General features: G+C 40.7%; 1 protein-coding gene across 1 annotated transcript in view; it reads left to right on the top strand.

The window, feature by feature from the left end:
• The window catches only part of Sorcs3 (sortilin related VPS10 domain containing receptor 3), a 623,313-nt gene extending 608,327 nt beyond the window's left edge, over positions 1-14,986 (top strand). The window contains exons 22-27 of the mRNA XM_051146759.1: positions 1,438-1,550; positions 5,591-5,722; positions 7,221-7,320; positions 8,202-8,307; positions 13,606-13,766; positions 14,577-14,986. Coding sequence (XP_051002716.1) covers positions 1,438-1,550; positions 5,591-5,722; positions 7,221-7,320; positions 8,202-8,307; positions 13,606-13,766; positions 14,577-14,641 — 677 coding nt within the window. The 3' untranslated portion in view covers positions 14,642-14,986. The remainder of the gene's footprint in view (positions 1-1,437; positions 1,551-5,590; positions 5,723-7,220; positions 7,321-8,201; positions 8,308-13,605; positions 13,767-14,576) is intronic.
• The last annotated feature ends 674 nt before the right edge of the window (positions 14,987-15,660 follow it).

A 15,660-nucleotide genomic window follows, 5' to 3' on the forward strand; every position in this document is an offset into this window, starting at 1 on the left:
TTGGCATCCACCCATGTAGACTTCAGTGGATGGAGAAGTTAGATTTAAAAATAAGCCAATCACAGGTAGACATCTGTCGTCCTTTGTGGAGGTGTGCATCTTGTCATGCATCTAGATTAAAGTCAGACAAAGACATTTATGACAGTTAATGGAAAGCTAATGGAGAGCTGTATGAAGGGATAGATCTGACAATCTGCTGAAGTGTCTACAATGGGTGCAGCGTGTTCTCCATGAAATGGTACAAGTGATCTACAAAGCCGGCAAAATAATGCTCCCCAAACTATAGAACTCATATCTTGGATAACGGGATGACCTATACAGAGCAAATGTGGTTTTAAGTTTTTATTTTGATTATTGGAAATTCCAGCCTCGTTGTCTATAAAGGCTTTATAATGAGGCTAAAATCATAAGCTTGTGTAGCTAAATAAGTATGATATATGCCGTGAAAGTTGAAGTAAAACTGCCTAGGAGACAAAAAGTATAGTAAAAGTCACGGGGTAGAAGGGAGGGATCCTACAAAGGGATATTGGGTGGATATATATGCTCATCTATGAAAATGCTTTTATGAAACCTAATACCATGCGCTATGAATGTACAGCAATAAAAATAAATATAAGCTTAAATGAAGGCAGAGAAGGTTTGCCAGCACACTCTGAACCGTGAAAAATAGTTCTTAATTACTACATTTATTTTAAATGAAATTGATAGCCCGATGCTTTCATCTCTCCAGACCTCCCATAAGTCCCCAGCAGCCATTATCATTGTGGTTGTCTAGGAAGTTACACAAATGTATGGGAGCTTCTGACCAAGGTATATTTCTTCGGCATTGTCCCAGCGAGGTTTTACATACTACTCTTACCAACTGGCTGCTGGGCCCCCTCATTAGGACCTGAAGTAAATATTTTTATTGGAGTGGAAAAGTTCCATTGAAAAGTGGTACATGTTAAAAACGCTGATTTTCATGAATTAACACCAAGTGGATAAACCTGTGTGCTCACTAACCAGGTCAAGAAATCAAGTGTTACTGGATGCCCCTGGAGACAAGGATTTTAGCCCCTTTTCCTCTCCAGTGAAGTTTTTTATAGCATCATCAACTATAGAACTGAAGGGCAGGGAGGGGCAAAGTCCTGATTGCTATGCTTTGGCTTGGCTTTGAGATATCCACAGAAAAAAGTTCAGCTTTCCTTTCGGGCTTGTCTTCCATTTCATCTAATATTCTTTACAGGAATTAGCAATACAAGAAAGAGCACAAATCTACTTTTGCTGGGAAAATTTCCTTCTTTTCAGAAGCCTACGAGAGACTGACCATAAGGAAAGGTGGCTGACACCCGTGGAAGAGAAGAGATTCCTAATGCAGACAGCTATGGGCCTATGGCCTATCACATCCTCCCTCACCCCGCTCCACCAGCTTCACCAGCACATTCTGTCTCTTTGCAGAATACTTCCAGTCACAGCTCTTGTCGTTCTCTCCGAATCTGGATTACCACAACCCTGATATCCCTGAGTGGAGACACGATGTTGGCAATGTCATCAAGCGAGCTCTGGTTAAAGTAAGTTGGCTCCATCTTTGATGGCTTATTTTTGGGCAAAGGAGGGAAATAGGTGGCGGTGCCAAGATTTGAGGCTGCTCTTCTTCAGACAGATAAGGATATTGTTTCTCTTTATAGAGGAAGAAAGGATGAATAGGGGAAACAAGAGAGAGAGGAAAACTAAGAAAGGAAGAGAGGCTAGTCCTATGTTTGAATATGAAAAACTGACTTAGCATTTGTCAAGACCTGGTCTCAGAAATATTTGGGAATATGGAAAAACTATTTGACGAATCTACTCTAATTTTATGTATGTTTCTACCCTTTGAATATGATTAGAGCCTTCTTAAATACATATTTAAGTTCACTAGTCTACCATGACCTCATATGATACCAGAGGTCTAGGAAACAGCAACCCACCAGGGAAATACAGCTATATATTTAAGCCAAGGTCATATTCTCTTTGGTGAAAATCAGTTTTATTCCATTCTCAGAACTGCATAGTAGAATAGAGTGGTGAGTAAAACCACCAATATAAGTGGAGAAGTAAGTCTAATGTGCAATTAGTCCTACGATCGAGGCATAGCCAGCATCTTCAAAAGGCACTGAGAAATGTGTGACTCTCTTGTCCTGGGGATTGCAGTGTTGACACAGAAATACAATTCAATAGATACTTCCTGAACTATTGTAATAGTTCTGGAGGGAATATTTGGACTGTGTTTTAAAGGATATCTGTCAGTTAACAGGTAAGAGATGGTACCTTTAAGATAGAATGAACAGTCCATGTAGAGCCAGTTCCTGCTGGAAGAGCTCCATATGTTGCAGAAATGACATAAAGTTTGATGTGGTCAACCTATACCTGAGAGGAAAACAAAGTGGACAGTGATGGACCAGAGTGACTAAATCAAAGTCTGAAGAGCTAAGTTGTAGGCATCAGAGGATGTGAAGAGTATGGGGGTTTTCTTTAAGTAAAAAAAAATGGTCTCAATAGATATATTTTCCAGGTACTTATTGTGGTGGTGATGCAAAGTAAAGGCTGCTGGGGTAGGAAAGGCAGCATGTGGAGATGATTTCAGAACAAATACAAAGGTTATGAAGACCAGGAACAATAAAATCACAAAGAGAATGGATGGAATCAAGGGCTCATTAGGACAATGAGCAATACAAATATAAGACCTATTAGCGAGAGGGAAAGAAAAGCTTTGCAGTTCAAACAGTAGATCAGAAGTATTCTTGCCATTAGCCACTTAGGGACTGTGTAGGAAAAAGTGTGCCTGGGGATCAGGGGTTTTGATGTTTCGGTGTGAGTTTGAAGGACATGAGGAATGACCGCATCAACATGAACAGTTGGGGATCTGAAGGTCAAGCGAGGTTCAGGCTTCAGAGAGAGATGCCACAGCCAATGCTTTGGAGATCTTGAGTCTTGATTGGGAGGAAAGAGGAAGCAGGTCATCGATATTGCTAATATATCTCAAAGTGGAAGTGGGAGAAGCACAGGGGAAGATACGGAGAAGGGGCTGGCAGAAAGGAAGCAGAGTAAGCAAGGAGGACGGAGGGAAATTCCCATAGGTGTTATCTCAAGAGCTCTTCAAATTGTTCATGAAGGAATTATTCGTAGAAAGAGATAATAATAGTACAGCTGTGCTACGCTTCTTTGTTTTGTTTGGGCTACCATAGACTAAATGACTTATGAGTGACAAAAAAAATTATCTCTTGAAATTGTCCCATGCTAGAAAGTTTAAGATCGAGGCATTGTGTAAGAATATGACTCACAGATGATGTTTTCTCAGCTCTGCTCACATGGTGGCAAGATGGCAAAGTGGCTCACTTGGAGTACTTTAATAAAGGTCCTGACCTCATGTGTACTTTAGTGGCTATCTCAGACTACCTTAATGCGGGCATTGGCCTCATTCATGAGTGTTCTGCCCTCATCTCATAATCACCCTCCCCAAACCCTTCCTTCCTGTACCATCATGTTGGTGATGAGGCTTAAAATAAACATTGTATGGGGAACACAACATTTAGACCACAGCAATACACACTAACCATACCATCCAGGATGGGGTCATGTTTATATGCTTGTAGTAATTAAACACTTAACAGCTTTTGAAGGAACTTTTTTAGAGACTTCCTGTCAGTTGGTGCCTAGGCCTTACATCTTCAAGAGGTCGGATAACCACATGCTCCTTTGGTGGCACTAAGTGAATATAGACGCACAGCCTCAAGGTCACACTATTGTCTATGAGTGACACTTCCTGAGATGACTATTCTTGAATCAAGGGTCACACCAGCCAAGGCACTGATGGGTTCTCACCCCTTTGCTACATTGGCTAGTCCTCAGTACTTTGCACTGTTCTCCGGGCTATGATATTTGCTACCTCTGGCTAATGAGGAGAAGGTCTGTCTGCTCTGTGCACTAGGACTCTGAAACATCCAATATTTGGTGGTCATGCCTCCCAGCAGGATACTGAGACATCTGGCAAACTGCAAGGCAATGTCTTCTTGGTTGGTAGATTTCGTAGACTTGACTGTTGTTTCTGTCTTTCTTCCTGGCTCTCTTTTGTTTCTTTATAACATCCCTGGGAGTTATCTCCAGTCATTAAACCTAGGTCTACATAGGAATCAGAGCTGAGCAAATAGGAAACAATATACCCCTCTGCCTCTATTCAATTTGGCAAGCATTCATTGGTTCGCTGAGCTTCTACCAAGCCAAGAAATTAGAATTGTGAAGCATCCTCAAAGATATTCTTCATGAATTTCCAGGGAAGCACGCAGTCAGAACCTGTCGAAAACAAAACAACAAAAGAACTACAACAAAACAGGTTCAATTGTCGAAAGCAGTGGACATGATCCTGTGTTCCTGCAGTGTGCTGGCCATGGTGATTTGAATGGACTAGCGGAGATCACTGTAGGCAGGTGGTCACATGAGACTCCCAGGAGAGAGGTGGCATTTCAGCTGAACCACACATTCCCTGTCATATTTATATCTTAGAGAACAGGCAGTATTCTGAATTACAGATCATCAGTACACACAGGAAGGAGTAATCCATGGGAAACTTCAGTTCACTCTCACTCAATTTTTCAGTCAGAAGTTTGTCTCTTTTAAGTTTTTAGTCACAAGATTCAAGAAAACCATGCACCCAAGAATAGAAAATTGTACTCATAATCTCATCTTAACATTTAGCATTTTAGTTTTTATAAAATTTATGTTTTTATAAACTTGTAACCAAGGACTCTATAAAAGAGTTGAGTATGCAACCATCTTAAGGGTCCATATAACCTCATAGTGTGTAACATCACCTTCAACCTTCAGTAATGGTTGAATATTTTCTGAAGTTTTGAATGTTTAAATTTTCCATTTATTTCTTATTCTACAGAATATTGTGTTTCTTTCTATGTGTGTTTTTTCAAGCATTTTGAGCCATTTCTTTAGGACTAAACATAGTGCAATTGCTGACTTGAAGAATATGAATATTTTTATAGTCTAAAAGAGATTCTTTTGGAAAGCAAATTGATGATGGGTATCAATTTCTTTTCATCTTGCCAGCAGCAGTAAGTGGCTCTCTTTCCACTGTGGCCACACTAATGCTATTAAACTTAAAACATCCCTACTTTAACTGGATAAAACAAGTGCTCCTTGGCTGTTATTTAAATTTGCTTCTCCCTATGTTTATAACTGCTTACTCCTCATTTGGAGCTTGAATCTTCAAGTGTGATTCAAGTTTGAGACACTGCTCAAGTTCTCTCAATGCAAAAAATAAAAAAATAAAAAAATAAAAAATATGAGAATAACTTTACTTTTGCTAATGCTCTCAGAAAATGCCATTTCAGAAATCACTTGGAATACTCTGGAAGTTTCAGTAAAAATGTAAATGAGAGCAGAGAAGCCAGTGATTCGTTACCTGGCAGCTCAAGGAGAAAATGGGAAAGAAGTCTGGGTGTACACTGAAGTCTGGTAATGAAATGCTATGTGTTTAAAAGCTCAGACAGGCCTTGTGGCTACGAATAGCACCCTGCTCTATGGAAGCATGGGCCCTGAACCCCTACTCTGCTCTGTTTTGCAGGTGACCAATGTCCCGGAAGACCAGATCCTCGTGGCCGTGTTCCCAGGTCTCCCCACTTCAGCAGAGCTTTTTATCCTCCCACCAAAGAACTTGACAGAGAGGAGGAAAGGCCACGAAGGGGATCTAGAACAAGTATGTGGAGGACTCTTGGCTGGGACACCTGCCAGCACACCATACTCTGAGTTAATGTAACAACGTTGTCTTTAGTCAGCCAGTGGCTCTCCCCCACCAACCAACATCTTGAGCAATTATCAACCCTGTACAGAATAAATAAGGACAGAATAGCATCACTGGCCTCACTTATAACAGTTGTTGGCATCCTTTGACCTTGCTCGTGTGTTCCCCCAATGACTTCTTGGTAGCAAGGAGACAGAGAAGGGAAAGAGATGGGTTGCCTCATTTTGCTTTGACAAAAGGAGCAGTATTTCCAAAGTGGCTTATGACTGCCTGTCATTATTAGTGGGACATGTGGTTCATGTGATCTGCACATAGTCCTGGAAGCAAACAGGGTACTGGTCTGCTGTTTCTCCCTATCACTTCTGCTTCCACCGGATATTGATGATCATACACTGTGTCACCCTCTCCCATCTCCTCAGGATGCTGAGTCAGGAAAAGTGAAATAGGAAGGAACAAAGCTGCCAAAAGGCTTGTGATTTAAATGTAATTGCTCCTATGTGGAGTAGCCATTGCACTGACCCTCTGCATCCTTCTGCTTCTCACCTGGCTTGGTTGATACCCATCTCTATGTCCACGTATGGTGCTCAGACAGAGGAAATGCTCTCCTCCTTTTCTCTGGACTGAAGGGCTTCTTGACATCACAGGGATGCATGCTGAAGTCATCCAAAAATAAATCCATCTTCTTGGTGCACATCTAACTTTCTCTAAGAGTTCATTATTCTGAAATAGCATGTAGCAAGCATGAACTGCATTTGGAAGCGACACTGTCTATCCATTTAGATAAATAGGTAATTACAGTGATGAATAGCAGCCGTGATATTAAGGTGTATACAGCCAGATAAGAGGTGGGGACAACAGTCTATGTGAGCCTCAGCTTTCCTGTGGGAATTACAGAGCAATAAAATCAATGTTATGTGCTCTGAGACTTGCTGCAGAAAGTGAAGAGGAAAAATTATCCCATAAAAGGAGGAAACCTCTACTTTGATGTTTGTCTCCCATTGTCTCTGGGATGGGACATGCAGAGGATTGGGCTGGGGCTCTGCCTGTTCTTTCATCCCTACAGGCACCTCTGTAGCCAGCGTGTTACCTGATAAGATTAAAGAACTAATGATGAGTTGACATTCTTTCATTGAACCCACAACATGCCCCGGGTTATAAAGGCAGGCATGAAAGAGCTCTAGGCTAGAAGTTGAATGAAATACTATGTCTGTTCAAGCTCTCATTCATGGGGAGCTTTGGAAATCTACTCTTTCTTTTTGACAGACATGCTTCTGTCTCTCCACTTCCGTGTCTCATGCCGTTCTGTAGGATGTGAGAACCAAGTCCACAAAGGTTACCCAAAACCCCTGAATGAACTTGTTTTGTTTGTTTTGTTTTGTTTTTGCCAGTTGACTCATGAGGGAACACTCTCACTTGTCATATCTGTCCATGAATCCCCTCTCTTGTTTTACAGATTGTAGAGACACTATTCAGTGCACTTAACCAAAACTTGGTACAGTTTGAGCTGAAGCCAGGGGTACGGGTCATTGTGTACGTTACACAGCTGACATTAGGTGAGTGCTTCCCGGGAGGCTGGGGGATGTGGGGATGGATAAGCTATTGTTTTGAGCAGAAAAGAGAAGGGGTAATCCATAAAACCTTTTCCATAGGAGATTCATTGCCTCAGCCTATATGAGTGATAATGGCTGAGACAAGCTAGTCACGTGTTTCTGAGGCTGTCATGGCAGGTACTGAAGGAGGTCTTTCTTACAAGTCCTTTGTCATTAAGTTCCAAGTAAGATTTGGAGAAAATACTTAATTTTTTTATTCTGATTTCATATTTGAGATGGCTGGGTTTTATGAGTAATACTTGGGCTCTTCAGAGGTCTGTGCTGTTCTTAATGTTTTTTAATATGCCATTCAGTTTGTGGAAAGAGGGACTAGCTAGCTGTTGCTAGGTGCCTTATGAAAGGCATAAAAATGCTACATCCTATTGGCATTGATGTGGACCTCCAACAGCCTCAGTGGACCTCCAAGTTGCTCAGTGGATCTCACTGATCTCAGAATTTTTTGGTACAGAGTTCCTAAAACTCACCACCTGGAGGACTTGTACCAGAAAAAATGTGGTATTGGAAGAGTAAAATAGTTCAAGCCTGTACTTGCTATTAATCCAAAGTTGTCAATGTGCTGTTAAGAAGACCAAGGAGACAAAGAAGTCAAGACCTTTATTCCCTCAGCTAGTCACATGCACTCAGTTTACACACACACTCCAGCAAGTGTCCCTGGACACCACAGAGGAACATGTGTGTCTTCTCATTGCTGAAGCAGAGTGTCCTATCGTAGAGGTGCCCAGGTAGTGCTCAAGCATTTGGAGACTGGGAATCAGACCTCTGCTCTCCAATTGTCCAGCCTCAGCTCCTGTTTCGCAGTCAGCACATCTCTTCTTCTCTCCTAGCTCCCCTGGTGGACTCCAGCGCTGGGCACAGCAGCTCTGCCATGCTCATGCTCTTATCAGTGGTATTTGTCGGTTTGGCTGTGTTTTTGATCTACAAGTTTAAAAGGTATGTGCTATTGTCAGTCAGATGGCATCTCCAGGCTAGGCTTATTGCAGTTGTCTCTCGCTGTGGCCAATGTTCCTCAGCTGATATCAACACCGTGATCTACATTTTCTTTTCTTGAAGCTCTCCTTGGCACCAGAGAAAAATCAAGAGTGGCTGAGGGGCAGGGAGTGAATGTGTATAGAATCAGACCTATATTCAATTTGTAGATTTAATGGATTAAGAAAATAAGGATTAGTTACACACTCATATGTATGTATATATATATATATATATATATATATATATATATATATATATATATATATATATTATCTCATGTTGTATCTATGTGTATCTCTGTGTAAATCTGCATGCTGGGTGATGAGCATATAGCTCAATTTGTAAAGTATTTGTCTCGCATACACAAGACCCAGGGTTGGGTCCTCACAACCATATAAACCAGTAGTAATGGCACATGACTGTGATCCCAGCACTTGAAAGGTGGAGGCAGGAAGATCAGAAGTTTGAGACTTCCTCAATTTCAAGTTTGAGGCCACTGTGGGCTACATGAGACTATGAGTCAATTTAAAAAAGAGAGAGAGAGAATGAAAAATGTTGCATATTATATATTGATCCTGTTTTCTTCTTTTGCTGTTTCTAAAAGAATTTTCAGGCAAAGAAAATTCCAGATACATTCAGGAATTAGTTTTGAAGGCCCCATGAATGGTGATGTTAACAAAAACAGAGAAGTTGAAAGGAACATTTATGCACTAGTATTCAAATTATCTAAACCTGCAAAGAGGGTTCCTGACTCAGATTATGAACACTGGAAATGAGACAAATGAGACAGTCTCAGTTTCGCTTCTGCCATGCACACCCTTGGGAAGATGTTTTCATATCTACAAGCCTTCATTTCCTCATCCATAACATGTGAAAAGCAATAGCATCTCAATGTTTGGGTGTGTGAATGCAACATTATTAGCTGCTATAACTGCCATATGCTGAGCAGTCAAGGAAACTGAGGTGTTACCAATAACAAAGATCTGACAGGTAACACTAGAGGACCTCAAAATTATGATGAAGAGACATATTTTATGGGAAGCCTGAGAAAAATAAAATAACATTATTAATCATGTGATCTTGAAAGCATATCTTGGTCTGGGAGTATTCCCAGGCCCAGAAGACAGTCTTTGTGGATTGTTGAGGGGGATGAGGGTGGGCTTTACTTTTCTCCATTTATTTTTTTCTCCATTGATATTTAAGTTGCTTAGAAACATATTTTTTATTTAATATAAAGTTCAATTGTTAGCCACAAGGGCAGGGATTTCCCAACTCTGTCTCTCAGCCTCACCTAGGGAGACTGAGTTTACTTTCCTAGTAGATTTACAAGCCTGAATGTGAATTCATCTGCCTTTGGGTCAAAGTGGTTCAACCCATCTCGCCCTGTTTTTTTTTTTTGAATACAGGAAAAATCCTTAGAGTATAATTAAAGACAAAATTTTATAAGAAAAGAAAATACCTTTTATAGATGTACTTAAATTATATACGAGAGAGAGAGAGAGAGAGAGAGAGAGAGAGAGAGAGAGAGAGAGAGAGAGAGAGAGAGAATGTCAGTCATCCAAGGATTTGTTCATGAGAATTTCTGGTTTGTGAAAAATGTAAAGACCTGGGGTAAGAGGTGACTATCAACTGAACAAAATGTGTCCTGGCTTGTCCTAGAATTCAGTTCCACAGTGGAAGAAGTTAAGAGTGAATAGAAACTCTGCGAGGCATATCGTTTGTCACACATCTCCAAATTCAAGCATGATAACTTGTAACTCAGAACTTCTCTCTAGTTGTGTAAAGGCTCCTAAACTCACCAACAATCAGCTTCTCTCTGTAGACAACTCTGACTTGTAGACTTTCATACATGAATACACTTCTGTAATGACATCTAAAATTTACTCTACTTTGTAGTTCTCTGTTATCAGGCAGAATTTCCTGTCTCTGACAGTGGATTAGTGCCAGTCAGACTGGATAAACAGCATTAAGCCAAAAGGTAACCTTTGCTTTTCTAGCCCACACTCCTGAACAGTTTTGTTCCCAATGCTCCAGGCCCGTGTTGATACTCTGCTGAATTTTCTTTGGTATCTTTGGCCTTTTCTTTTTTCCCTGTCTTGTAGCATCTCAACAGTGGCCGTGGAGAGTACGCCAGCTGGCAAACCAGTAAAGGTCAGGCTCTGCTTCCTGGATCTTCCACTCTCCTCTGCCTTATTCATGACCCTCCAATAGAGTTTCTATAGTAATGAGCACACATCATAATCACTGCTGAAATGGTAGCCCCTATTATGACAGGGGAACTCGGTTTTAAATTTTGACGTTAATGAAAATACAAATAGTTACATCTGGCTTGCAACACTGTTGAACAGCTCAGACAAGGTAATGGGACAGTTTCATTTTCATTTCTGGAATATTGGCTATATTGTTTATACAAGAAAGATTTTTTTCTTTATGGCTACCAGCAAAACTAATTTAATGTGTGTTTGTTATACAAGTAAATATTGAGCACCTACTGTGCTCTATGTACTTAAAACAACCCAACAAGGTTAAGAAAACGAGAGTGAAGTAGGACTCACAAGCACCCTTCCAGTGAATATCACCTTGCCTCTCACATCGCATCTGCCTCGCAGTGAAGACAGTTTCCAGACACCTTAGCACTGTAATTAATAATCATTGTGAAGTGTTTTTACTCCCAACAAGACCCACTTTTCATTGTTGTATATCTTTCTCTGTGATTATTCAAGAAACTATTAAAGCCTTTACATTTCTTTCTACCTCTTTATTTTCAATAGAGCTGTCATTATAGTTCAAAGCCTGTGTTCTTCATAGCTGGATAAAATGAATATAAACTGCACCTGGTTTTTGTTTGCTTGCTTCCTTTTTTAGAATACTTGGCCTTCTCCACATTATAATTTCTGTTTAAGCCTGAATAGATATTTGGCCCAAGATCATCCCTTGATCTCTCTATGGGAACACAGAGCACAGACTTGACTGACATCTTTAAAAGTTCCACATGTGAATGTGTTAAGCAGTGAAAGGCAACTTGACAGCTTTTTATAATGTTACAAATTGTGATGTCAAAGTTAGTTCCTTCCATCCATATATTAAAGATGAAAACATGTTTGTTTTCAGGGATTGAAATAAAGTTAGCAGTCATTGTAAGGCCTAATGAGTGCAAACACTCACAGGGGGCTGTAGCTCAGACAGAATGCATGTCTGTATGATCAGCTTTGACTGTCCCCAGACTTAGTGAATATTAATATTACAGTTGAACTTAACATGCATAAGCAAATTTTATTTTTCTGAGTAGAGATCTGTTTAGCTAAAAATCAAAGTAGAGGCCATTCAAGTTCATGTGTCTACCTATCATCCATCCATCCATCTATCTATCTATCTATCTATCTATCTATCTATCTATCTATCTATCTATCTACCATCTATGTCACCTATCTACTTATTTTTCTCTTCATCCATTTTCTTTTTACCATTATCCATGCCTTGCTGAGGATGACTTTGACCTGATCTTCATGCATGCGTCTCTGAAGGGCTTAAGTTAGCGGCCTGCACCATATAGCCAGTTGTGATGCTGTGTATGGAAAGGAAACAAACCCTGGAAGGTGGGCATAGAGGAAAGGTAGAGACAAGGTTCGTTTAAAGCTTGATTTCAGTTTATTTAAGAGTTGTCCTGGCAAACATTCTTAAATATCACCACATCTGACCTCACTTGGGGTTGCAATAAAATGAAGACAATAAAAGAATGAAAATTATACTGATTGAAACTAGGACAAAAGAGAGACAAACCTTTAGGAATGCATGGGATATGCCAAGTTGACGGAGACCTTAGAAGACTTAGAAAACGTTCTAGAAGAATGTCTTTCTGTCATTACAGGATGTAGTTCAACATCCCCACAATTCACTGACATAAGAAAAATATTTTAAAAATCAGTCATTGAATTGAAAACCAGTCTAGTAGACTAGGCAGAGCACATGCTTTGTATATTTTGTTCATTCATTTAGTAACTGCCTAATAAATGCAACAGTGTGCTAATTGTATATGACCATAGAACACTTAGATCTTGCCTGTATAAAGTTTTTAGTCTAGTGAGAATGACGTAAAAGGAAGTCAATCAACATCAGTTACTCTATCACTCTAAGCCTCCACCTTACTGGTTGTGTAGACATCCATGTAATTACATATTTAACCAGGAAAGATGAGGGACCAAGGGAACCTTCAGAAGTGAAACATAAGTCAAATTCTGAAGGACAGGGATAAAACATCACCATGAGAACCATAGATGCCTCGTACAGACAGAGGGAACCATTGGCTCAATGTCAAGTCACTAGGAGAAGAGCTTTTTCTGTAGATTGTCACAGACCAACGTTTGGATTGATAGGCGCCAAGTGACACTGGTATCAGCCTCTCCTGACAACTTAGGAGAAGAAAGACCCCAAATCTGTCCAGTTTTGATTGATGATGTCACAATTCAGTGTTGACTGAAGATCATGGTTGAGAGTGGTCCACATTAAGCATATGGGGAGCACTGGGTTCCAGTGTGCGGAGGAGCCTCCCATGACTAAAAGAGAGTGGGGTAGGGGCCCATAGAACCCTGGTTGGGGGGAAAGTAAATCTCAGTAAGATTTCAGTCTGCACTTGCCTTCTGCCAACCCTAAGCTGGCTGCCTCACGTCTCCAAACCCTCCCTCCAACCCCTCCAACCCCTCCAAACTCTTTTATGTCTTTCAGGGAAGTCATTTGGCCTCTCTTCATCCTTCCTTTAATACACTCTTGGTCCTAAAATGAGGCTACTGCTATTCCCATTAATCAGAGAAGGAAACTGTCAAAATATTTCATATATTTGCCCCAAGTTTGTTCCTCTAAAAGAATAACAATGGCCATGGGTGTGTAACTTTGGGCTGTTCATAAAATAAGGCAATAGGAATCAATTGCCTACATGGCCACTAGGGAAAGACATCATTGAACCCTGTAGAATCTCAGACTCAAAATCTAGCTACTTTAAAAAACAGGTAAATATTTTCAAATTTCACGGAGTAACTATTAGCACCATTGCCCTCTTTTGCAGGAGGTTCTGTGGGTAGCATCTCACCCGGGCATCTCTGATTAGGCTTGCATCCTTAGCCTGAGCATCTCGTGTGGCCAGGCCTTTCTCCTGACCCTGGCTGTTGTTGTTAATAACATTTCCTCCCTTATCCCCAGGACTTCTCATCACGTAGGTCAGGTGTGCCCTTTATCTCACTCTGATTTTGGTCCTACCTCATGTAGGAAAATCCCCTGGATTAACATCTATGCTCACGTCCAACATGACAAGGAGCAGGAGATGATTGGGTCAGTGAGCCAAAGTGAAAACGCCCCCAAAATCACACTCAGTGACTTCACGGAGCCGGAGGAGCTGCCGGACAAGGAGCTGGCCACGCGGGTGATAGGTACGTGTGCATATGCCACCGCACTGAGAGGCCTCTGTCCTGCAAATATGCTGCCATGTAGCTGGCATTGTGTGTGCCACCAGACAGTCCTACACTACAAGGTTTGAGAAAGTGACTGGCTACAGTGACATAATTTTTTTTTTAGTATTCGTTTGCCACCTTTAGCCACATGAACTTAACAGGCTATATTTTTTTTCTCTTAGAACTTAATAAAGATTGGAAACACGGGTGTCCCAGTGAAGAATAAGTCAGTTATCCATTGCTACACGGCTTTGTTTTTTCTTTTTCTTTTAAGCTTAAAAACCTGAAGTTGTATAAGTCCTTCATAATACCTAAATGAACGCAGACTATAGTATGGCCCACCGGTTACTTGGCCAATCTGTAAACCTCATGAGTACTCAATATCACGCGTTCCTCAACTGTAAAATGGGAATTATAGTCCAGGGTTCTGTCTATCATATACTGACTCGAATTTTGTTCTGAAATGAATGATGTCACAACTTAGTCCTGTGCCTGATCCACAGTAACTGCTTGCTACATGCCAGCTATGGCTGTAATGACCAGTACAGCATAAGATGACTGTCAATCTATTAGTCCTACCTTTCTTCTCTTTTGGAAGGTAGCTTGCCAACTGGTGGGAATATCCAGATGCCCTATACTTATTTAGAAACATTGCAACAAAAAACAAACAAACAAACAAACCACATATTTTAGCCTGTTCCGGCCAGTTTGGTATTTGTCAGTGACTAAAGACTTGCCACCCTCATGGAACTTACCTCTGTTTCCTCTCTGCCTCTTTTCTTTCTGCAGGAAGCATTGCCACCATTGCCAACAGCGAGAGCACAAAGGAGATCCCCAATTGTACTAGTGTGTAACCAAGAAGCCACGTGGGCAACCATCTTCCTGACTTTTTATTTTTGATGACTATTACTATTATTATGGAAAAATGAAAATGTCTTTTTTTACCTTTTATTTACCAAGGGTCCCTTCACAAATAGGAGGCAAAAACTTAGCTTTGGGAGGGGAAAAAAAAAAAGACATTCTTAGCTGATCATAATGAGATGAAGGAATATATGGTTATATTTAGGTTAAGAATGCATCTTCCCACAGGCTTCTTTCTTACTCTGCTGTGGGTAGAACGAAGTCCTTCTTGTGTCCTGTCTTTTTCTGAGTTGGGTTTTTGTTAACTTCCACTTTCCCCTACCCCTGTCATACTCCACGCTACATATACATATACAACACAGACCGTTCCCCAGTTCAATTGCAGGACATAGGTTGAGGGGGAGTGGACGTAGCTGCCAAAGGCACGCACACCTTTCCGAAAGAGGCCCTGCCTTGTGCATGTCAAAACTGAGGCTACAGATGGCATATTGTATATAACTAAATGTAAATAGCTTTTTATTTCCTAAGAAATAATTTAATGTTTAGTAAAAAAGAAAATCGAAAAAAGGAAAGACGTGTGTGTTGGCTTCTGCACTAAACCTTCAGAGCTGACCGCCTCCCCCCAGCCTGCTTGATGTGTTGGATTCTGGATGCTCTCCAGCTGTCTGCCACACTCAACTCTTGTGTCTCTGTCTACACCATAGCTGGTTTCTACTTATGTATATAAAGGGCGGGGGCTTCTTTGGGACAATTGACAAAGGAAAGACTTCAATGGCATCTAAGAACATGGGGGTTGTTTTTTCCTTCTAAAATAATATGGAAGAAGTCACAATGCCTAGTAGAGACTTCAAGCTAAAACTCAGTTGGAAAGACAGGACTTTCTCTGAAAAAGAAAAAAAAATGATAGTATTTATCAACCTGACAAAGCAGTCCTCTGTAAAGAAGGAGCAAAGAATCTAAAGACGCTGGTGCTCTGTTTTCTAATTGGATTCTGCTGATCTGTGCATTGTTC

The sequence above is a fragment of the Acomys russatus genome, chromosome 5 (assembly GCF_903995435.1).
Source record: "Acomys russatus chromosome 5, mAcoRus1.1, whole genome shotgun sequence".
NCBI lineage: Eukaryota > Metazoa > Chordata > Mammalia > Rodentia > Muridae > Acomys > Acomys russatus.